This window comes from Crocodylus siamensis, chromosome 12, assembly GCF_052110815.1.
Source record: "Crocodylus siamensis isolate JL-2025a chromosome 12, ASM5211081v1, whole genome shotgun sequence".
NCBI classification, from domain to species: Eukaryota; Metazoa; Chordata; order Crocodylia; family Crocodylidae; genus Crocodylus; species Crocodylus siamensis.
The window spans coordinates 9026509-9051351 of NC_143406.1; the positions used below are offsets into that span (position 1 = coordinate 9026509).

Consider the following 24843-nt stretch of genomic DNA (forward strand, 5'->3'; position numbering starts at 1 on the left):
CCGAGCTGAGCCTAAAACTAAAAACGAGCTTGTATTCGTAAAGGACAAATATCTGAACCATAGCCAATTAAAGATCACAGTATCTTGGCTGAGTTATTTTGCCAGCTGTTCAACTTAAATTTTAAATGAGCAAGACAGGAAGGCCACATTAATGATGAACTAGTGCTCACCACATCTCAACACCTAAAATAAACGGCACAAGGTCCAGAAATGTTGAGAAGTAGCAGTGTGCACTAATGTCAATGAGTGCTAAAGCATCTCTGCCTATCAGGCCATTCAAAGCCAGGCCATGAACCTCTCATTCACATTTAATCAGTTGCTCTAAAGAAGCAATTCACAAATTATAGATGAAAGCTGGCATGAATCATTACTGTTCCTCTGAAGCCATCAGCTGATATGACCTCCCAAGCTTCAAAATTAAAGGGTACATTTTTTAAACTTATCTTGAGAAAAATGTATTCCCTGTTCCTTTTCCTGCCGAGCTCTCTTTCTACAGCTGAGCAAGGTTTGTTACAAACAGTTTGAAACATCCTCTAAAAAAAAAAAAAAAAAAAAAAAAAAAAAAAAAAAAATCACTTCCAGCAGAGACCTGTGTCTGTTTGCTAAAATGAGTTTTAGCTTGATATCAGGACACATTTTCTTACCTGGCTGCATGCTGGAAGCACTGCCACCAATTTAAGTTACAGTAAGTAGAAGGATGGTAGGCAACCAAGAGAGCCCGTGGCCAACATCTCACGAGCACAAAAATGGCATTCTAAGATGAATGTTCACGTGGCTAATTTTCAGCTATCTACTGCAAGATTATTAAAGAAAGATGCTCTTCCTGACAATTACAATGAAGACAATGCACATGCCTTCACTGAATAACTGCAGAAAACAGTGCGTCAGCCTCCAACAGCTGCTTGATCTCTGAAAGCTACTGCTATAAGAGATGCATTAACATGCTACAGCCATCAATACCACCTCACACTGTTTTAAGTCAGGGAGATGCATTACCTGTGTGATTACTTAGGAGAAACCACTGCTTTAAAATGCATCTCCACTGATAAAATTTCCCATGTACAACACAGCACTGGCTTATAAATCTGCCTCAACTGCCTACATCAATGTCAACGTCAATGGCTGTGCTTCTCTGCAAGTGCAACAATGATCCAAGTCCATCTTTCCTAAGCTACAGGTCAAATGATATGATGAGAAAGCCAGACCTGCTGTGCTTAAATACCAATACTCAAATAGCACTGCTGACTTGAAACTGCTCTTAGCACTTTTGTCAGCCTCCCAAAGCAGACTATTCCCACTTAGAAGCCTGAAAACAACATTTTGCCTTTTCTACTGGGCACACACTGATTTTCCTTCTCGTCTGCACTCCAGCCACGGGAATAGGTAGGTCTGAAAATAAGAAGGACCCGTTATTTGCTGCTATGGCACATCAGCCTGCATGATGTGTGCGCGCACGTGCTATAAAACGAAGCATGCCTCTTCCCTTCAAAAAATTTATAGTGATTAAGTGACAGGGTCCCCCCCACCCTGCCTTCCCTCTTCAACATTATGCTTTGCCCAAAGCTCTTGGTGACTCAGAAAGAATCTATATTTTGCCTGAAGAAATCCAGCATATTTTCTTGCCTTCTCTCCTTTCTCTTTACCGAAGAACAGCTCAAATCATTGAAAGAAGAATCAGACTAGAACAGAAAAATGGACTGAACTAACAGGCAGCTGTTACAGTTCCAAAAGCGCAGAAAGGTTAGCAGACCAACGTAAGAGTCCCAAAGCACCAACTGAAAGGATCCAAATGAACTCTGCTCCAAGCCCTTCTGCTGGTGCTCTTTACTTATTAAAGAGTGGTGGAAAAGGAGAAGCAGCATGCAAATTGATCAGAAACCAACCAGGCAAGGGAAAACACCCCCCCCCCACACCCCACCCCCAGCAATGAGTTTTTTTTAAACACCCTCCAGAAAACTAACTCTCTATATAGAAAATGCCCTGATTAGTACTGGTAGAAGCAGAATGCAGCAGAAAGAAAAAAAAAATGTTTTTGTATAATTGCCAGAGTTCAATCCACTACTTTCAATCTGGCTGATGGATCATTCTCTGCTTATTACTCTCAGTAATTTAATATATATAAGCACTTTATTGGCAAGCTACTTGAACATATAAATAATAGCTAATGATGACTGCCTACAGTTTAATTAACTCCTAGCTGAACTTTTCAAGGTATTGCTATAAACACTAAATTACTATCCCCCAAAAGGCTGTCATGTATGGAATCATTGTTTTGAGTGCTAATCCTGTTGTCTAAATAATTTCCGAACCCTCAGCAATCTTACGCATACACACAATACTTAACTAGGGAATTAACAAAATATACTTACACTTCATAATGTAGACGTTTATTTATTTATTTATTTTTATAACAAAGCACAGAATTTTAAATTAAAGGAAAATTCTGCATGTGCACATGTCTGAATGCCTCATTTATATTACAACAATCATTAAACATCTCTGGATCTCAGGCAAGACTGATTAGCATAAACTCTGCACATTACCACAAGGTTTCAAGTTTCTACTCCAGCTTCTCAGCTGAGCTGCCATTTTCTGTCTGCGTGATGTTGCAAATAAATTTTCCTTTTGGCATGGCTCAGCTGTCAGGCACCTCTGTTCTGTAATGAACCCATGAATTACATCTCACCACTCTGACATCTCCGGTCTCGCACATCAAAATATTGTTCTTCAATTGTAATTTATAACTTAATTTAAATGTCCCTTTTACTGTGACCTTTTTAGATCAGAATGGCATTGCATCTGGCAGCTCCTACTTCAGCAAGGCATCCTTTTGCAATTACAGTCATTATGATCCCCGTCGAAAAGCCTATCTGGAGTTAGGCTGCATTCATACTACAATATTAAATAATTGGAGTCCATTAAGTACACCGTTAGATTTCAGAGCCTGTTGCTCTCGGGAAAAATTGCTACTATTCTGTGATAAAGCATTGCTGAACTAATTTGAAATGTACCCAGAAAAGCCAAATAAAAGTCATAGTGATTATTCAGACAGCAGTGGCTACATCCATCTCTGTAAGGAGGCTGAGCTGTCTGGCGAATAAAGGCTAATAATGGAAGCTCCAAGGGTTCTTGATTTCAAGCTCTGGCTCATCTTCTGATGAAGTTGGTGGTCTCGGTTGCTTCATTTCAATCCTTCGCCTCAGTTTTCACATCTGTAATGTGAAGGCTCACCCTTGTGCCCTAATGTTAAATAAATGCCATCACTACTTTGCTGTCCTGTTTTAGGTTTGGATTAATATTAAATGAACCAAGCTGAAAATGCAAAATGTGATGCCAAGTATTCCCATCTTCAAGGGTCATTTTCTTGCCCTCCATCTTTTGACAGGCTCATGAGGAAGAGAGCTTTGTTTTGTAGCACACTGAAGAGGGTCTATACAGACTCCTCATTTTACTACCAGCTCTCTCTATCAGCATAGTTAAGTTTTTCTCTTTGGCTGAAGGGAGGATGCAGCACGAATCAGATCTTACATGTTATTTACATGAAAGTGCACAAACCCAGATCCTTTCACCGAAAGGTCCGCTAAAAGCACCAGAATTCAGGGAGGAGGGATGGGGAATGCCAGGCTGTTCAAGTCTTGAGTAGGTTGTGGACATTGGAGAAGAGCAAAATTTGGCTGAGTTTGCCCCTCTCACTACAAAGCACATTGCTCAAGGCGCTGGACTGCTCCTACAGGACTCCCAAGTGTTCAGTGCAGCAATGAGCAATAAATGGAGAGAGCGGGGCTAGGAGAAGATCAGAAAGAAGTCAGGGGTGGAAAGACAAATGCATTCCTGCTGCCAGAGCAGCAGACTCTGCCAGTGCATCCTCTTGCTTTCTAATCTAATAGAGATCTTAATTCAACCTGCTCCCTCCAGTCACATGACTGCCAGACAACTTTAAGAGGCATAATGGGAGAAACGCTAGAAAAGCAGGGTACAAATCGCCAAAGAATCCGCTATGAGACACCGGGACTTTTCTCTGTCATACATACAATGCTTTACACTGCAACATACTTATTTGAAGTTTTCAAATAAGTTTTTCAGTTTTATTTCCAGTGCTCATCCTCCCAGGCACCAACAGGTGTGCTTTCACCCAGCATGTTTAGCACTGAATTAAGGACTGGTCCCAAAAATAACACATCCAGGGCTATTTTCCCCTTCTCAAAATCTGAAGTCTTCCCCACCTGCTGCAAACATGCAGGGCATTGCTTGGTCTGAAGAACAGGCAAACTTCTTTCTGTAATGTGGACATCAATGTCATTCCACAGGGCTCCCTCTGGTGCCCGAGCCCAACAGCATCTCAAACCAATTCAGAAGCCAAGCCACCCAATGCAGGAAGACGGCACCTGAGAAACCTGCTTACCCAACAGACCTCCTTGTAGCTGACAAGCCCCAATTTATAACTGCCTGATGGTAACTTCCTGACCTGCCAATGGAGCTCAAGGCTGACGGAAAGGTTCAACAGGTGAGCAGAAACATCGCTGCACAAGTACTTCACTATAAGAAAAATAAAACTAGTTCTAGTCTCTTAAATATCTATGGCTCACAGGACTTGCAACAGATTGGAAATACAATCTTCCTCTCCTACTCTTTGGCAAAAAAGCAACTTCCACGGCACCCCCATTTCTGTTTTATTTTAGGCATCTGTATTGCTCTGATCATCATGCTGATCTAAATGCTAATGATACAGATGACAAAACAGATGCTTTCGTTATACACACTTTCTAAACACAAGAACTGGGAAATCAATTTGTGAAACACAAGTGCAATTCTAAACATTACTACTACTAAATAATGCATAACTGCCGGGGGCCGACACCAGCCGGGGGCACTGCCTCTGCAAAGGTGCTTTTCTGGGGGGTGAGGAGTGGGAGGGGGTTTGTTTGCTCATTTGACAAGCTTAGTAAATTGTGCCATCAGGTCAACTGAAGAGTTTGTTACGGAAAGATCTTGCAACACAAGTTTAAATATTGCCTTAAAAAAAACCTCTAGGTATTTGAGGGACAGACAGACAGAGATAAGTCTATATGTATGGAGAGATATACTTGTTAAATAATTTCAAGCAAACCATAGCTGCAAGATGACTCTGTCCTTTTAATCTACTCATCAACAGCTTTCCTATTTGTCCCTAAATACTGAGTTCTCTTACAAAGAAACAAAACACAGATGGTTTTCCCCAAGAGAAACATGTAGAAGGAGAGAAACTTTGAAGTGGTAGAACGATCCTGTGCACCAAAAGCAGCCGAAGTGTTTGCAGCAACACGTGCAGGCAAACAATGATAGCTCCTGGAGAGTTACACTACCACACCTGAACCATGAGAATAACTCATCCAGCTAATGAAGACTCATCCAGAAGGAAAACCAGCAATAACAACGCATGCTATTGCTAACATATATTTAAATAGTTTTCTTATGCTTTCAACCTTCTCTGTAGTTAATGAGCAAGAAAATCTGGTCTAAGGGCAAGTTAAAACAGGCAGTAATTTGTCTGGGTGACATCTTACTTCTAACTGAATTTCCCTAAGCTGATATTACACTGTCACGTTTGTCACTCAGAATGACATGTTGCTGTGTAATACTGTGTTATGAAAATGCAGAACAGTCCTATTAATAAAAAGAAACCAGCCCATATTATTAGTATGTGATCGTTTCCTGATGCACGGAGGGATTGGTAGTAAGTACAGATATGTTGCTCATCTAGTAGGATAAACAAGGAACAGCTGGCTCTTAACAACCCTCCACAATAACAACAGGCATGTCAAAATGACAACTGCCGCCCCCCCAAGGGGGGGGGGGTCACTCTTCAGGACAGCGCAGTCTGTCATTTTAAACATCCTTCCTTTGTTCTGCCATGTTACGTATCTGACTGCCACCCATCTTCATTGCTGTCCTACAGCTAAAGAGCACTACGGCATCCGAGTTTATCAACACACGGGGAATCCCCATATTCTCCCCCTGCTGCAGGCTGTGCAGGGAAGAAGGATGTAATCATCTAAGAAGACAAACAGTATTTCAAAACTGGGGGGCGGGGGGGACGGGGGGTAGAGGGGGAAGCAGTTTGTGAACATGCTGTGCTCCCCTGTGAACAATCCCGTCTTCCGAAAACGTGACCCCTCTTGTGAGAACGCATCCTGAACTGGGACCAGAGACACGGCAGAAGCCTCGAGCTGCCCTTCTACTGGCATCCTACTGAAAACAAGGAGGGAACAAAAATGCAAGTGTTACTAATCTAACTTAAGCCCTTCCTGCCCTGGATTTCCTGAGAAAAGTACCCTGGGAAGCTCTGAATGGTCATTTGGGTCAGTGGGAGGAGGAGAGGAGAAAAAGGAAATGACAAATCCAATTTTTCATTTTTGGATGAATACAGAATCCACAAGAGACAAGAGACTTTTCTCCTAATTTGAAACCAATCGGTGATCATTGTGTGGAGAATCTTTTCAGCAACTCACCCCCAATGCTCTCTTACTGCTTTGCGGCACTATATTCGTGTGCAGCATTCGCCATGCAGAGATTTTCCCCCCGAGATTGGCAGATCTGGGACACCAGCTTTCTACCACAGAGCAGAGAGGAAAATTTCTGGGTTTTTTTGTTTTTTTTTTTTTAAAGCTTCTTGCTTAGGCATTTTTCTTTCTGAAATCAATGCAGCAGCATTTACAGGCTCCTTCCTGGATGATGCTGTGGGGTTTCGCAAGTTCAGACAATGCATTTGCAACATATTCTCACGTACCAACATTTTAAAAATCTGGCCGGCCTGCTTTCATGTATCCAAACCTTGGGTGCCAAAACTATTATCTCCACAACGTCTTGTGAAAATATAACCTCTCACAAAAAGCTATGCAATACTTCCCAATGGAGGGCAAAGCTTCAGGCACTATGTGCCACAGTAGTACTGAGACCCCAGCGGCTTCCACGTTCCTTCCTTAGGCAAATCTCGCAGACAGCAGCAGCTCGTGCTTCTTTGAAGACAGTGAACTTGGCAGAAACCCTGCCCTTCATGCAGCCACTAATGAAGCAAATGGAGAGGTAAATGGACTAGCTATTAGAGCACATGCCATGGGTGGTCTAGTTGGTAGGCAAATGTCAGGATACTACTTAAAAAGGCACCCGACACTAAGGCAAGCGATGCAAAAATACTACTGCTCGGCTCTGCCAATTCACAGCATTATGAAAGAGACAGTCAGCAAAAACTGCTGAGGAATTATATGCACAGCCACAATACTATTTTCCTACTGGAAATGGTAAAGGGGTGGAGGAAATGAGGTCTCACTCATTTGTATGCCATCAAACTTTAAAAAGGTGGGATTTTAAAGGGCAGATCCTGACGTTTTAACTTGAGCCAGCCCCTACTTCAAATCAATGGGAGTTGCACCAAATCTAGGACTGCAGGATTTGAACTTTCACATACAAAATAAGCATCAAGAAAAACAAACCAGAAAAAAAAAACCCCAAGTCCTCTGCCATCTGAGAGCATCAAATAGGAGTTCTCTTCAGAGAAAGATTTCTGGGATGCAACTGGGATTTTGCTAGCCTGCAAGAAAAATAAAAGCTACAACAGCAACAAGAATTCTTGGCTTCCGAGCTCAGACAGAGGCAAGGCTCCGTCACAAAACAAGCTCCGGAAGATGGATAGCCACGGAGGCCCAGATCTTTTCCCTTATTATGCCATCTGAAAAAGAGACCAAGAAGTACAATGTTGGACTTCTGAAATCTAAAGCAAGCTGGCACACAATTGAGAAGAAAAAAAAGGAGAGAGAAGATAGGAGAGAATACGAATCTCCAGCTTGTATTTTGTTATATGCCTTAGGTTCAGCAGCATGCCTCAATCCTGCAAGGTGCTAAGTACTCTCCACTGCTGGCACCGTTAATAGGAGTCAAGAACACTCATCACATCACTGAAGCGTTCTTGAGAGCATAGGAAGTGCTTCTCATGGATCCACCTGGCAAAATGGCAGAGGTTGAATTTACTTAACACAGGGATTCAGAGTATGGATCACACTGCAATTCAGAGATTGTCTTGTGGCTTGCCTGCCTTCCAACGATCATTTAGACCTCTTCCTCTCCCATTCACAGGCTGCCAGCACTCCTGGGGCAATGACCGCAATTACGTACACAGAGGGCAATATCAGCAAAGCATGCAAGATAGCTGTAGCTTCGTTTGTTATTAAGATGCTGAAAATAAGGGATGAGGAGCTTGTTACATGACCTACCAGACCTCAACAAACCACTGGCACGTGCATTACAGGTAACATTTTGGGGGCTACCAACTTGACAGAAATGCATGAGACTATTTCGGTCCATGTGTTTTGCAGACAGATAAGATGAGAATAGAGCCGTGTTACTCTCTATTTTTAATGTACTGCTTCTCCACTAATGCAAAATAAAAATAACCCCCACAAACACTAAGTTTTTACACTGCTCCCCCACTACCAATTGCACAAAGGCTCAAATGAAAAACATTTCCTTCTATTTATGATGTAAAAAAAAATCCATCTTGAACAAACACACAGAGAAAAAAAAGATGAGAAAGGACGCCTAGTGCATTAGTATAAATTAAACTGGAGTAAATTACATGGACACACAATATGTAGACAGGGCTGTAAAATGTGTCGTTACCGCTTATGAATTTTAATTACGGAAATGATTTACAGGGTTCCAGGTATTAAGAAGAGGGCTCATCCTATTATGTTTGGAAGCAAATACTCTTTCGGATTTGTAATACGTATGTACAAAATGAATCCATATGCAGTTGAGATGCGTCTTCCCAATGCTGCAGGATAATTTCAGATCTTCCTTCTTATTAAGATGATGGCTGTATGTTTTCTGGTGATCTTGCTAATCTGTTCTTTTATGTTTGCTGATTTGTGAGCTAATAAAGGCACACTCACTGTCAATTCTGCCTTTGACACTGACAAGAATTTTAATAGAACATACCTTTTAAAGGCGCTTCACAGCAGCATGCGTAAGAAAAAAATAAAGAACCCCACCTTGAGCTGACCCAACAAAACAGCGACAGTCCAAATTTGTGCATTTTGGCACATCTTTTTCACTGCCTTACCAGCAGCAAGAACAAAGTCAAGATAAGAAGGACAGTTCTACTATAAGCATCCCTCCAAATAACTTTGCAGTTTCAGAAAGACAGGCGTTGTTCACGTATCAAGTTCCCTAATTTTAGGGAAAGTTTGGCAAAATTAAGTACTGAACTTGGCATTGGTAGAGATGTAAAAGAAATGAGGAGACGTCATAAAAGGTCAAATATAAATGACTAATTTACTTGCTTACCCTACATGCTGAAGGTCTGTAAAAAGATCAAACTGGATGGCAAGTTTGCCCATCTTCAAATTTTCACTTGAAAGCTAGGACTACTGCCCTCTGTGGTCCCATCTGATGCTACAGATGGATCAAGATATCTTGACGCTGAAATGCTGCCATCTCAGAAATGGTAGGTAACAAATATTTAGCCATCTCTGACTGTATGCATGCATTTAGGACTGCAAGGAAAATCATTAAATCTTAAGTATATTAATTCAATGTGGCTATCTTATAATACTCCTCTAACAATGTTTTTCTCTCTTCCTTTTGCAGGAAGCAGCAAATCCCAATCCACACATTCAAATGGCTTTTTCATATTTAATGTGCTGCGGGAGTGGTCTGCTAAGTTGTGAGTTGACTAATAATGCACACTATAAGAGTGTTAAGACAGCTAATTAAACTGACCTAGTTAAGAAAGACAAATGGCAGGAGATTATTTTCTAAGTGAAGAACTATAAATTTTGACATAAGCTTGCAACAGACATGGATCAGTTTCAAATGAGGACTTGTTTCAAATCCTAACTCTTGTATGTAAAGATTCCTCTTTGTCAAATTGGAAGACAGATATCTCCTAGTTTTCACAAAGTTTTGGCCAAAAAGGGATGTTAAAATGAAAAGTACCATTATTTGCAATATTAACAAATTAACCTTAATGGGTGTTGGCTACAGCCAAGGCTGGGGACTTCAACTGGGGTGTGCTGATTCTTCTAGGTTTCTGGCTAGAAGGTCTTGCCCCTCCACTCAGTCAGACCGACTGCCGTATTTGGGGCCAAGATATAATTTTACCCCATGGTCAGATTGGTATGGACTGTGGGGGGGAGGGGAGGGCGTGCCTTCCTCTGCAGTGTGGGGCATGGCTCTCTACCCAGGGCCTCTTGTGCATATACTAACAACATTTTATAGAAGTAGGACATTAGCTGCTGCGGTTCCCCTGTTATATTGTGGAACTGCAGCAGACGTAGGGTGTTAGGTCTACGTTGCATCAGGGTTTAGGGTAGTCTTATGTAGAGTTTAGATTACGGTTCTACGGGATGTTTTGGATAGCAATGATCCTGCCTTGGGCAGGGGGTTGGACTAGATGACCTCTGGAGGTCCTCTTCCAGTCCTACTACTCTTTGACTATCCTGCCTCCGTGAATACGTCATTCAGTCAGCCCTGCTGACTTGAGAGGGGTCAAAGGTCTTGTTAATAAATAAAACAGAAATTAGGACATTTTATTTCACTTAGTACTGAAGTTCTTGTCCTTCAGCAAAGGGTTTTTCCAAAGCACAAGGTAAGACAGAAATATTGTTACAAGAAATCTAAAATATTTCTTTACCTCCCATTTCACTGACAAAAAGACTTGAGGTATTTTAGTTGGATGCCAGATTAGAGAACAAGAACTTCTTGTGAACATCAATGTTCTCACTGCACTTTACAAATTAATAATGTGACCTGACACTAATGTAGCAAGAAATACCTTTAAAAATTATAAAACCTTAAGCCTTTAAGGAACAAGTGGTTTTTAAGTCAGCTAGTTTCAACTCTCACTCACTCTACAACTCATTCTACAGCATTAGCAAGGAGATTCTCAGCATTTAATATAGAAGCATGGTTAATAAAACTCAAAAGGCACAGTTCCCCACCCCCCCAGTGAGACAGCCAAAACACATTAGGAGGTCAATGAGCTCCAAATGAAAACTTCTACTGCTCTTGATTTGCTGTGAGCAATATTAAAAATGCAGCATGAAAACCTGAGAGCAAAACCAGGGAATGAAAGCTGAAATTTACCCATGCTATTAAGTAAATAATCATTGGAAGGAGTTGTTATACTAGAAAATATACGCTGCATGGCATCTTCCCTCATCTTCACTTCTATCTGCTATAATTAACAATAAATCATTCCATGTGCAACAGCACCCTGTTATTACATAAATAAAACACTAGCAAAGGAGCTTGTCAAGACTGATTTATATGAAGTGCTGCTCTGAAGTTTATTGGATTTCCATAATAAGAAATCATAGCATATCAATTTTTTTCCATTAATCTTCTGGGCTACATACCATAATTTCTAAACAAAAAAGCAACTTAGTTCAGCATAAGCTGCTCAAAAGTTACTTAAAATGGATATCAGGCTTCCTTATAAGCGGGCGGGTGTTGGAACAGGACAGAATAGGGCATCGCATCAAGAATATGTGATTCGGTACAGCTGAGGCACCAGCAGCAGAATCTTATAATGTAGGGTACAATCATACAGCGAGTGGAATTGGGGCAGAAGTCCTACTGACAGTGGTGAGTGATAAAGCCTTTCATTTGGTGCATGAAAAGCAGCCTTTGCCAGGACACCATACATTTGGATGAAGTGCAACCTGCTGCAACTGAAATGAGCCTTATAGAGAGTCCCCAGCTACTTACAAGTCTGCTTTTAATTAAATGATTTTTTTTCCTGAAAATAATCGCACCTGATAGTATCCAGCTGTCACTCAAACTGCATCTTTAATCAAAAAACTGAAATATGGCCTCTATACAGTCATCCACTGCTCATTCTAAAAGATGACATGCACAGCATTCGTATAGAGCAGGGCTGGGCAATTATTTCAGCTGGAGGGCCATTTAACTAGTTCTGGTGAGATGTCAAGGGCCACAGGGGTAGCCCTGCTCCTTGGTAAGTGCCCCACCCCCAGGTTGCCACCTTGGAATCAAAAGTCCTGTCCCTGACCCCCACCACCAGAAGTCCTTCCCCTTGCCTTGAAAGTACTCCTTTTGGGAGCTGGGGGGTGTTGTCATCTTGAAACCTGAAAAAAAATCATATACTAAAAAAAAAAATCATCTACAATAACTTACCTTGATTTTATTTTTATAAAATTGTCCTGATTTATATGTGTTTGCATAGCGTATCTAGAGGTGACTGCATAACAGCTCAAAATACAGCCTTACTCTTGCATCTTGCGTACAGGGTGTGTGTGTGTGTATGGGCATGACAGGGGTGGGGGGGAAGTGTGTGTGGGGGCTGAGGAAGGATGTGGGTGTGTCTGGGGTTGCGGGGGGGGTGAGTTCAGAGTCTCTGGAGTGTGTAAGTCCCTGGCGCTACACACAGTAGCAGCAAGTGGGTCCAGCCCTGCCCAGTCCTATAGCACGCAGCTCTCCGCACTCCCACTCCAGTCCCCAGCCGGTGGTGGCAGCGTGCAGGGCCAGCCCCATCAAGCCCTGTAATGCAGCTCCCACTCAAGTCCCTGGCTGCAAATGATGGCAATGTGCTGGGCCAGCCCCACCCCCTCAAGCAGCACTCCTGACCAGGTCCCTGGCCACACCTGGTGGCAGGGTGCAAGGCTAGCCCCACCCAGCCCCATAACATGCAGTTCCCGTGCTGCCGTCCAAGTCTGTGGCCACACATGGCAGCAGCATGTGGGGCCAGCCTGACCCAGCCTCACAGCCCACTGCTCTGGCACTCCTGCAGTGTGGGGGGCCAGCCCAGCCTGACCCCGTAACATATGGCTCCCCCATGCTCCCAGCCCCCTCTGCCCCAGTCGGAGGCCCTGGCCCAGTGAGGCCCTTACCTGAATTCCCACTCTCCCAGGCAGGGAGGCTGGGAACAGCCACCGAGTTGCCAGTACCTCCTGGCTTAGGGCAGGGGTTGGCTGCTTAGCACCCAGAGGTGCACCTCCTTCATAGAGGCGCTGGCTTGCAGGGGGCAGCAAGGGCCAGGGCTTATGGAGGGACTCAGTGGGCCAGCTGGAATTGCCTGGAGGACCAGACTTGGCCCACAGGCCATATTTTGCCCACACCAGTATAGAGGCTTCTCCAAAAACGTACCTCCAAGACTCGCATTCAAGGGAGATAATGGAGTTAACAGCACAAAAATTTAGTGATTTATCAAAAGGCATAAAGATCAAGGCTTTGGTGTGCTCTTTCTGGGAGTGCAAGCCAATCTAACATGCAGCCAAGATATTTAGTTGGAACTACCAAGTCTAAAAGCATGGCTGAAAAGGTGATATCAAGAGGAAGAAAAGTTAGAACAATATGCCCACAAGAGAAAAGGTCCTTCCTAGGAGATGACTGAAATTAATGTGGGAGGTGACTACAAGAACTTCTCCGGGCATCCATGACTACCATACAAATAATGGATCAATAAAGGACAGCTTTGTAGTGCTGACCTCTAAGACTTTAAGTTTATGAAGAGGAGGATTTGCAGCTGCCAGGTGTAAAGATCTAGCTTGGAGATATGTAAACCACCACATTAAAGCCACAGATGACATCTGTACTCCAAGTAATCTAAAAAGATACTGTGCAAAATGAGGGATAAATTAGCCTGACCAAGAAGTAAACCAGGGGTTTGTGTTTAATTAAGAAAAAATCTTGTGCTATCAACAAACTGACTCAAAATAGACAGGCTGACAGGCAAAGTGAATATTACAAATACAAAGGGAAAGCGATCAGAGAAACAGGTGAACCAAATATATCATGACAAATTCATGTCTGTTAGAATGCAAGGAGACTGCAAGTGCAACCACAGGTTCTTTGGACCCCTGAGGGATTAGAGGGGGTAATTAAAGTAGATAGCGAAGCAGTGAAGCTAAATGAATTTGCTGCATTAGTCTTTTATTATAGATGACAAGGGGGAAAAACTCCAATTCCAAGAGCTCTTTGGTGATTATTGGCCTTAACGGAGATTTGAGTCTCTAAGTAGAAAGTTACAGAACAACTTAAAATACTCGAGAGCAGTAAGCTACCAGAACCAGATGGCATCCACCCCATGAGACAGTAAGGAAATAAAGTGTAAAATAGCTAAGAAACTGATGAGGATGCGCAATACAGCCTTTAACTGCAATAGTTACTGAATACCGGAGAATCGTTTACATACTGCTCTCTTCAGGAGAGGAGCCAAGGAAGAACCCAGGTATTAGAAGAGCATTGAACCTCCCCTCAATACCAAAATGGGTCAAGACACTAGGATGTAACTACAGCCAAACAGGGAAGAAGTCGCAACTAAAATTCAAGTGTGAATGCTGCTTAAGTCTTTTTCATTTTAAAGAAACTCTGTAAAAACAAGAGGAATTAAATAGCTTTGCTTTTTCTTAAACAAATACTGTAATGGAAGGTTTTAAACCCAAGGACTGGCACATTCTGGCCTGTTGCATGAAACCAGGCAGGGAACACCACTGTCTGTTTTCACTGTCAAAGCTGAGTGAAATGCAAAATGTCCAAAAAAAAAAACTTCTAAATGGTTTTCACAAGCTAACATAAGACAGATAGCATCATCTTCACAATAAAAATGCACACTTCAGCTTGAATGTGAATGTAAACACAGCATAGCTCGCTCATCATGAGCGGTTGCAAAAATTATACCAGTCAGGCTATCTTCAAAATGTAGGAATTTTTTGATGGGTTACTTCATGAGCAAAGAGAATTCATCAAAATAGTCTTCCAATTAGCTACAGGTAAGAAAATGCCTAATTGTTGGGTAAAAATTGGTTAAGCCTGGTTCAGAGATATGCCCGGCTTGATAAAGGTCTTGAGTCAGTAGTTTCACTCAGTGGAATAGAAGTGAACTTGTCCTGAAGGCTCACTCTGTGAGTGTATGCATGTGCGCCATGGTTAAAGAAAAATTTGACATAGAAGACATGGACACATTTGTCTAATGTGTCTCCAAAGTTCAAAAAAGTATATAAGCTCGCTGTTGGGACAATTCTTGCTTTGCTTCTCATCTTTACTTCGCCCTAGTTTGTAATCAAAACATTTTATAAATATTATTTAAAATAGTTAAATGTTTGGAAATACTTGCAGAAAACATTTGCTTCTCAGAGATGACAAAGGTTCATGAAACACCCCAGATGTGCTACCTGATACTAAATGTTCTTCAGCAATAAAAGGGAACATACTGGCAAACTCTGTCCGTTAACTTTTTTGGGTTCTGAGCTTATAACATTGTTCCAAAAAAATCAGAACGCACTGGGTCAGACTGTAGGTCCATCTTGCCCAGTCTCCTGTGTCACACAGTGACTAAGACTGGATGCTGAAATGTAAAGTGAACAGGGTCTAACCAGGTTTTTTTCCCCACTGTTCCCCTCTTACAGCCTCCAGCACTGAGGCCATTTACAGGTGTGCTCTGGGAGTTGTGGGGGAGCACTTTAATTAAGGCACTCTAATTAAACCCCGCAGAACGTCACATGCATCAGCGCATCTGCACTGAAAAATGATGGCAGGGGCACTTTAAAATGCCCCCACTACCATGTTTCAGCACGGGAATGCTGACACACACGACACTGGAGTCTGCTGGAGCACGGCAATGAGTCTGCTCCGACATGCTGTAATTACAGTGCATTGGAGCAGCCTCCCTGCATGTGTATAGGCGTGCCCTTAGTGTCTAAGAAATTCTGATTCAGAAGCTGAATCCCTCACTCCCATTCTCAATAGCTACTCATGCAGCTTTCCTCCATGAATCTGTCTAATCCTTTTCTGAATCTGGCTAAGCTTTCAGCTTCCACTACATCTTGTGGCAACGAGTTCCACACTTTAATTACACACTGTAAGAAAAAGGTCTTTTTTTGGGTAAGTTTTAAAAGTACTATCTACTAGTTTCATTTTATAACCCCAAATTCTTGTATTATGAGAGCCAGCAAATAATTAATCCCTATGTACTTTATCTTCATCACTTAAAATTTTGTAAACCCTTATGTCCTTCCTCATGCATCTCTTTTCTAGCCTGAATAGGTCCAGCTTCTTCAGTCTCTCCTCATATGGAAGTCCCTCTATACAACTAATCATCCTTGTTACTCTTCTCTGCACCTCCTCTAGTTCTTCTATATTCTTTCTTTATTCTATATTCACAGTACGGATGCACAGTGGATTCATAAACGGGCATGATATTTCCTCTTTTATTTATTCATTCCAAACATTTTCTTTGCCTTTTGATGGCTGCTGAGTACTGAGCCAACATTTTAGTGAGCCATCTACAATGATTCCCAGATATATTTCCCGGGTAGTAACAGCAAATGTAGAACCCATCATAACCTAAGAAAGTAAGCAGTGGTGGGCAGGACAGGATTCTGGATCTGCATATACAATGTAACAAAAAATACAGAGTGTCTGCATGAATTTAAAAAAGAAGAGAAAGAAAATCTGGTGTTATTATTTCAATAACAAATCCTTACCTGGAGTCCCCTCCATTCACTGTAACCTTTCCTAAAATGCACTTCATCTTTCTAGAAGTACCTCGTCAGATACTACATCATGAGGCTTCACGTTTACCACTTCTTGGTAATTCAACATAAAATCCGCTCAGCTGCCAGTTTCTAGTTTGCATCCCTGCAAATTCAACTTTGGCTCTTTCCACTTCTCACGTGATCACCATTAAAAAATTCTGTCTTGTCTAATTAGAACTTCACACATGCACAAACCCCAGCACCTTCGTCAGTGCACTTTCATAGGTGTGAAGTACTGGAATTCAGCAAATAACCTGACGGTACTCATTTCCTGCTGGATTTGCTCTGCAGGACTAAGGATATTAAAGAAAACAGAAGTAATCTGTCATTAAAGTCAACAGATCTAACTCTGAATAGAGAGCGCAAACAAAGGCAGTGCCAATTTTAAGCCATCACCTCTCAGGGTTTTTTTTGTTTTGTTTTGGGATGGGTTTGGGTTTTTTTTTAAAAGACCCAAGAAAAAGAAAGAGCAGAGATGAAAAACATTTAAGGCAGGCAACACTCATGGTGAAACTTCAAAACACCAGGATGATTTAGCTTGAGAAAAATCAACAAGAGAAGTCTTGGCATGATGGCTATTTTTTCAGCTTCTATTTTAGGGCAGGAATAAAAGACTGCTACCAAATTAAACCTAAAACTCAAAATTACATGAAATGAAGTATTGTACTGATAGAGTCCAGTGCTAGAAGTTATAACCTCAACTATACTTGCGGGACTTTAAGAACAGAGAACGTATACATGTATATATGCATCTATGACCATGAAAAGTAAGAAAGATGATCTAAATCCAGCAGTACCTTTGAGCCTGGCAAATTAGATGAGTGGAACGGAGCCAATCCACAGACCGGATCTGTCAAGTTTGGACCCTGCACACCTGGATTGGGCCCCACAATACCATGGCCCCATGCTGCTGATCAAGTATGCAGGGCCACATTATCAGGCCTGCTGGGCTCCCCATGGATCTGGAAATACGGCCGCAGGGGAGTGCGATTAACACTACCATAGCTCCCTCGATGTTAAGTTTTCCGACCCCTGGGTAGCCCGCCAGGCCAGATGACAAGGTTCCACAAGCCAGATCTGGCTCTGGTCAGGGGCTGAGCACCCAGATCTAGTCACATCCTTCCAAGCAGAGATTCATGAAAAATGCATTGAGAGAGGTGAGAAAGGACAGTCTCCTCACATACACTACTTTGGACAATGGGCAAATGAGTGCACAATGAGTTCCTCTCAATGAGATACTGGTTTTGTTCACTCAGAAAAGCCAGAAAGATGACTGAAAGGGACAATGGTTGGGTCAGGCACAGTACGGACACATTATAGAGGGAACTAATTCATCCAAGAAGATTCACAAAAGCAGATTTTAAAAACACAGAATATTAATTTATCAACTCATTTTCTAAAGCCACCTGAGAGTATTTAGGTTTTGCAAACTTTCCTAGAAGGTGTTCAACAGCATAGAGGTAATCTGGCCCTAGCCTACTGATGAGCTCATAGCATGGCTCTAGTGAAAAGCTACTAAATATTTTATCTATATAAATGCATTATTTAGCCCTCAGATGCAACAACAGGAGGGAAGTCTTTGAGTCCGTACTTCTACATACTTACTGTATTGAGTGCATTGAGTGTAGTGTCATCACGAGATGCTGCAACACAGCCATCTTCTGTGGATCCTCCATCACACATGCCTGCAAAAGCTGCCATGCTCCTTTATAGTCAAAGAAACAAAAATGAAATACTTTATCCTCTAATTGCACACATTAAGCAATAAGCAGGTAAAACATTCTTCTCAGGACCTTGCAATTCTGCCACGTAACACAGACCCACCTGCCATGGTGATCACTAGGAAGAGCCAACTGTTTTTGCCCCGCTGCATGCCTTTGGTATCAGGCTATTTTTGGTATTGAATAACTGTGTAAAAATGTTTCAAATTCAACCTAAGCTGACACCATCATGATTTAATTCCACATGACAGCACTCTGAGGCCCAATCAGCAAGGTGATTCAATTAGCACAAATACATACAAAGGCACAGTTTTGGCCAGCTGACTTCTCATGACAATGTTAGTTCCATTAATTCTAAGCCAGATTGCCGGCTTAAGAGTAGGTTACAAGGTCACTATTTTATTACAATTGAAGAATGACTTCTTATCCACTCACATTCCAGTTTAATGCCTGCCCACTATTTTTGGAACCTGATCTTCATGTGTCAGTATATGTTTCAACTGACTGATTAGCTAATATTTAACTAAATTCTAGAAATAGATGCTATGGCTGACAAGAGAATATTTACTATGGAAAGAACTTCTCTGCTATAAAAATGGATTTATCCACCGCATTTACAGTATTAATCGTTCTGCATACTTCAGCTACTATCTCACTATCTATGCTGCACACACACACCCCGAGTCCAAAGGGACAGGCCAGCATGAGGACTGTGCCTCCAGAAACCTTTGGAGTTGCCCAACAAAGCAAATTTGCTACCTTCTAGCATGACAAAATCCCTGCTCTGTTGGAAGAGGTTGTAATAGGGTGACTTTATCCCAAATAGTCATGTGCTACAGTCCACATTTCAGCTTGAGATTCTTGGGGGAACTAGGGGCATTTTGGCTTTAGTTACCTTGCTGCCCTGAGATACATGAGCAAGTCACAGTCATTGACCCCCGGCATCCACACAAGTTCTTCATGTTGTGTTACTGTGTCGCCATCCGGGGAAGGAAATGGCTGCAGATCTGGAAGCTTAGCCTAGGAAAATTGAGACAGAGTTTAGTGTGATCGTTATTCTTAATTCTGATTAAGCCGAGGAGCTCTGTGAGGGAAGCAGCTTTCATCCCAAATGCACCTACAGGAGAAGCCGAGGTAAAAGGAAGGCGAAGAGACTTGCTGCAGATTTCCAAGGAAATTAGTTGTAGATCTGGGAGCCAAACTCACTTGGATCTATTGGTCCTGCCATCTTTTCCCCCCACCCCTTCTTTTAAACAGCAACATCTGCCAGCAAACAATCAGAGGTAGGCTCCTCTCTTTTTCTATTTGCAGCGAGGCCTTTGCACCACATATTCCAGGCATAAGCATCTCAATGGAAGTGCTGCAGCCTGGAGTCATTTTAAAATGTTTCATACTGGGTACATTGTCCTCCATCATCTAAAAATCAAAGCGCCTGCACAAACGTTGTGGGATAGTTTAACCTCAATTGCAGGGGCAAACAAGCTATTTCCACTTGTCAAAGGGAAACTGTTCTAACCGCTGTTTGGCAGGATAAAATGTATGCACAAAATATACGAATATGAAAGGAGGCAAGAACACAGCTACCTTGGGAGGTATCTATTCCATTTTAACTCCTCAGTAAAAACCCACACATTTGACATTTAGTGCGTTTACAAAGAAATTCTTAGTAAATCATTAAAACCTCTAAATGACCTAAGGAAATTTGCTGAAAGCAAGATAGCTTGGTGAAATGAACTCTGCCATTAAACAAGTATTACACTGTATCCAGAGACCCAATTAGCATCTTTTTAGTCATCTATAGCAATAGGATGAGATAGTTGAGAGCTTTTTTGGAAACAGCTTTTAAGCCCTGTAATTACCTCTTACAGTTACAATGCTAAACATATTTGAAAGGCAATATTTATACATAACCAGTAATTACAAGTCACAGGTTTAGATGTCTTTCATGTTCTCCTCTTTAATCTGTACTTTATTTTACTTCTTTCCTAGGAAAAATGGATAGGTCACTGCAATTCTCTGCTGTGGAAAAACAAGCAGACTTTACGGTCATTGCTTCCAGTGGAGACTGGTATGAGACCAACACATTCAGTGCACCTGTTCTCAGCACCCTAGGTGCTTTCAATGAACTAGCATTGTTCTATGCCCTACAACAGCGGTTCTCAACCTTTTTAGGCTCAAGGCACACCTCCATAACTTTTGGGAATTGAGCAGCACCCCATTTCAAAAACTAACTTTATTATGCTGCTTACCCTCCTTCCAGATGTGCCAGGTAGTATAAGCAGGTGAACGGTCAGGCAAGGACTGAGCCTACGCCTCTGCTTATTTCCTTACATCTCATGGCACATTTTCAAAGGGTCTCACAGCAAGCTTGGGTGCCCCTGGCACCCGGACTGAGAATGACTGCCTTAGACACAAGTTTCCTCATCACTGCTTTCCCAAGAAAGCACCTCTTGAATGGGTCAGTTCATAAAATAGTCAAACAAACGGAAAAAAGACTACTAAATTACTAACTGGGGCATTCAGATAGGACTCCTGGGCTGTTCTTTATCTACCTTTGTGAACTGTAATGCTGGGCACTGATGCAACCACAAAACATTATTTTTCATGACAGAACTTAGGAACCCAAATGCCATGATTCAACGCCACCAGCACTCGGTTCTGTACCGACATGGAGGTGGCTCTTGCTCTTGGGATCTTGCAATCTACGTAAAAAGAAAGTATTGTCTACTGATAAGAGCACCAGCAGAGGAGGAGTTCTGGATCTGTCCCTGGTCTGGCCTTCAGTAAGAAAAAATGGGGGAATCCTCAACCTCAATATTCAATATAACCCTGAGGAACTTTGAGAAAATTATCCAGGACCACATCTGGGCGGGGCCAGCAGAGGCAACCAACCCGGGTTCATTCGAAGCAGGTGCTGTCAGACCAACCTGGTGGCCTTCTACGACCAGGTCACAAAAGCCTTGGATGCAGGGGTCATGGTGGATGTAGTCTTCCTGGAATTTACGAAGGCCTTCAACACTGTCTCTCACCCCATCCTCATTAAAAAATTAGGCATCCGTGGCTTCCACAGTCAAATGGGTCGCAAATTGGCTGGACGGCCACACCCAGAGAGTAGAGGTGGACGGGTCATTTTCCACCTGGAGGGATGTGGGCAGTGGGGTTCCCCAGGGCTTGGTCCTCGAGCCTGCACTGTTCAACATCTTCATCAGCAATTTGGACAAGGGGGTGAAAAGCACCTTGTTCAAGTTTGCAGATGACACTAAGATGTGGGGAGACGTGGGCACACTAGAAGAGAGGGACAGGCTACAACTAGATCTCAACAGGTTACAGGGGTGGGCAGACAAGAACAGGATGGGTTTCAATATGGACAAGTGCAAGGTGCTGCACCTGGGGAGGAAGAGCCAGCACCACACCTACAGGCTGGGGAACTCCCTTCTCGTCAGTGCAGAGGCAGAAAAGGATCTTGGAGTCATCACTGATGCCAAGATGAACATGGGCCGACAGTGTGGGGATGCAGTCAGGAAGGCCAACCGCACCCTGTCCTGCATCCACAGATACATCACGAGCAAGCCCAACGAGGTGATCCTCCCCCTCTATGCGGCACTGGTCAGGCCACAGCTGGAGTACTGCGTCCAGTTCTGGCTCCGCACTTCAGGAGGGATGTGGACAGCATGGAGAGGGTCCAGAGGAGGCCACCCACATGGTCAGGGGGCAGCAGAGCAGGCCCTACGAGCAGAGGCAACGGGACCTGAACCTGTTCAGCCTTCACAAAAGAAGGCTGAGGGGGGATCTGGTGGCCGCCTATAAACTTGCCAAGGGGACCAGCAGGCTATGTGAGTGTCCCTGTTCCCCCAAGCACTACCGGGGGTAACAAGGAAAAAGAGCCATAAGTTGACTGAGAGTAGATTCAGGCTAGACATCAGGAGGCGCTACTTCACTGTCAGGGCGGCTAAGAGCTGGAACCAACTTCCAAGCGAAATGGTGCTCACACCTACCCTGAGGGTCTTCAAAAGGAGGCTAGACAGCCACCTAGCTGGGGTCATTTGACCCCAGCATCCTTTACTTGCCCATGGCAAGGGGTCGGACTAGATGATCTGCTTAGGTCCCTTCCGACCCTACGAACTATGAAACTATGAATAGCTTCAGTTAAAAACCCAGTGAAGTCAAAGCAGTTTACAGTCTTCATGTCTTCCATCATCTAAAAATCCTCAGTACATATCCTCAATGACCAACCTGAATTAGCAGGTTGATTAAGACTACAGGACAGCTAGATATATTATAAACCTGACCTGCTAGATTCATCTGAAAACTACAAATTGAGATGATACCTTTTATTAGACCAACAAGGTTTTTGCAAAAAAGAATTTTTTTTGCAAAGAAGTCTTGTTGGTCTAATAAAAGATATCATCTCCACTACGAGTCCTGATTGCCTACTAGTTTCAGGTGCCCAACTGGAACCTTATTTTTGCATGTGCCGAATATCCACAACTCTTACTGAAGCTGCTGCACAAAGCAGGTCTGAGAATGGATCTTACATGTCTCGTAAGTTGGGCAACCAAAAAACCACATCACAAATTACTAACCCTTCTTTGTGCCTAAGTTTTTCTACCTATAAAATGCAGCTAATAAAGGAGGTAACAAAGGGCTATGAGAATTTCGGAGGAAACCTGATAAGGAAATAGCCACATACTAGTCACTACTGTTAATGAAGAAGAACAACCTAGAATCAGTGAGAGCAATCTCTGACTTTATATAATTCTTCAGAAATGTCATCGTACAAATTTCTCCTACCCTGGGGGTCTTTAAGAAGAGGCTTGATGCCTACCTGGCTAGAGTCATTTCAGCCCAGTTTTTCTCCTGCCCAGGCAGGGGGTCGGACTTGAAGATCTACAAGGTCCCTTCTGACCCCGATTCTATGAAATTCATCCTAGCCCACTTTCGTACTCTGTTTTAACAGCCCAAATTGACTGAGGCACCAGTAGTGTTCAGTTTGCTTTTTTTTTTAAATAGATTCCCAGTTCTTTTCATTTCCCACAGGCAACAGACCCTGTAATGCACTCAGAGAATGGCATCACAGCCTCTGTACCATAAACATCTAAACCGCCTCTGCCTTTACAGGGTCAGAAGGTCAAACATCAACTGGATCATAAAGTTCTTCCAAAAGGCAAATGAGACATACAAGCCTATATGTGAAAAAGGCATGAACATGAAGAATCTTTTGATAATCTTTCAGATCTTGCGCCCCAAAGTTACCAACTCATTTTTTAATTTAATATATTGTGAAGCCAAATTATTAACAGTGAGAAAAGTCCTTTGTCACTTGGGTTGGTTTGAAAATGGGCAGGTTACCAGCAGGGCCTCTGCAAGTAGGCAGCTATTCAATCCAGCTTCGGATCCAGCCGCTTCGTATGCCAGCAACACGATCCGGAGCTCCGGACCGGGTTCCCACTTCAATCCGGCCGAAACAGCTCCAAAGCTTTGGAGCCGCCTCAGAGATCCGGCCATAGGGTATAATGGGGAAATCAATGAAATATCTATAACTTTGTTGGGTTTTTTGTCCGATTTGGATGAACCTTGCAGGGGTGGCAGCCTCTGCTGAGAGCATGAAACCTGCCCAGTTTCAAGAAGATCAGTGCAGGGGTTCGGGGGGAACTGCACCTGTGTGTTACACCACAGGGAGGTGAAAACTGCAGGGTGTAGCCCCTGCTGAGGCCACAAAGTCTGCCAAGTTTCAAGAAATCAGTGCAGGGGCTTGGGGGAAACTGCACCTCAAGCTGCTAACAGGCAAAACTCGTGACATGGGTAACACTGTGTGTGTTAAGGCGCAGCAGAGTGAAAGCTGCAGGGATGGTGGCCCATGCTCTCAGCAGAGGCTACCACCCCTGCAAGTTTCATCCAAATCAGACAAAAAACCAACACGGTTATAGATAGTTCATTGATTCCCTATTATACCAAACGGCCGGATCTCTGAGGTGGCTCCAAAGCTTTTCCAAAGCAGCTGGGAAGCTCTGAACTGCTTTGGAAAGCCTAATGAAGCCAGTGCTTCGATCCAGACATGCTGCTTCGAATGCTGAAGTGTTCAAAGCTTCTCCAGATCCGAAGCCTCACACAGCCCTAGTTACCAGTACTACAACTGCTTGAGTGGGTTACACCAATAAACTTATTGCAAGGTTAAAATCCACGCCTCATAGACAGGATTTTGTCCAGTACCCACTACGACAAGCAATAAGAAGAGGTAAAACAAAATGTTTTAGTGACAGTATATGCACATGCTGTCATTTGTTGAGTTCATGACTTGTCTACAAGAAGGACTCCACTAACCCTTACAGCCATTATGATGGATTTGGACCTGCTCTTTAATAAGTTATGAATATAGTAAGTTGACTTGTTTATTTAGGGGGTTTGTCTTTGAATATATCGGTTGACTTTAATAGGAAGCTGTCAGGAAAAAAAAAAAAAAAAAAAAAATCAACAAGGGGAGGAGAAAGAATGGCTCAGACTTAAACTCCCAGGACAGAAGGAGAGGTAGCTTAACGCAGGACATCAAATGAACACTGCCAGGTTTTAAATGGCACTCTCAAGAAGCAGTCAAG

General features: G+C 42.8%; 1 protein-coding gene and 1 long non-coding RNA gene across 10 annotated transcripts in view; one reads left to right on the top strand and one right to left on the bottom strand.

Annotated features, from left to right (window-relative positions):
* RERE (arginine-glutamic acid dipeptide repeats) overlaps positions 1-24843 on the bottom strand; it is a 381891-nt gene that overhangs the window by 108769 nt on the left and 248279 nt on the right. For all 9 annotated transcript variants that reach the window (XM_090023240.1, XM_090023239.1, XM_090023236.1 and 6 more), the window contains 2 exons: positions 19146-19270; positions 18135-18234 (listed from right to left, as the gene is read on the bottom strand). In XM_090023240.1, the coding sequence (XP_089879366.1) occupies positions 18135-18234; positions 19146-19270 (225 nt within the window). The remainder of the gene's footprint in view (positions 1-18134; positions 18235-19145; positions 19271-24843) is intronic.
* LOC149854577 (uncharacterized) lies at positions 1066-8810 on the top strand. Its single transcript, XR_016438782.1, has 4 exons — positions 1066-1383; positions 4308-4504; positions 8110-8281; positions 8688-8810. It is a non-coding gene; the product is annotated as an uncharacterized LOC149854577 (long non-coding RNA).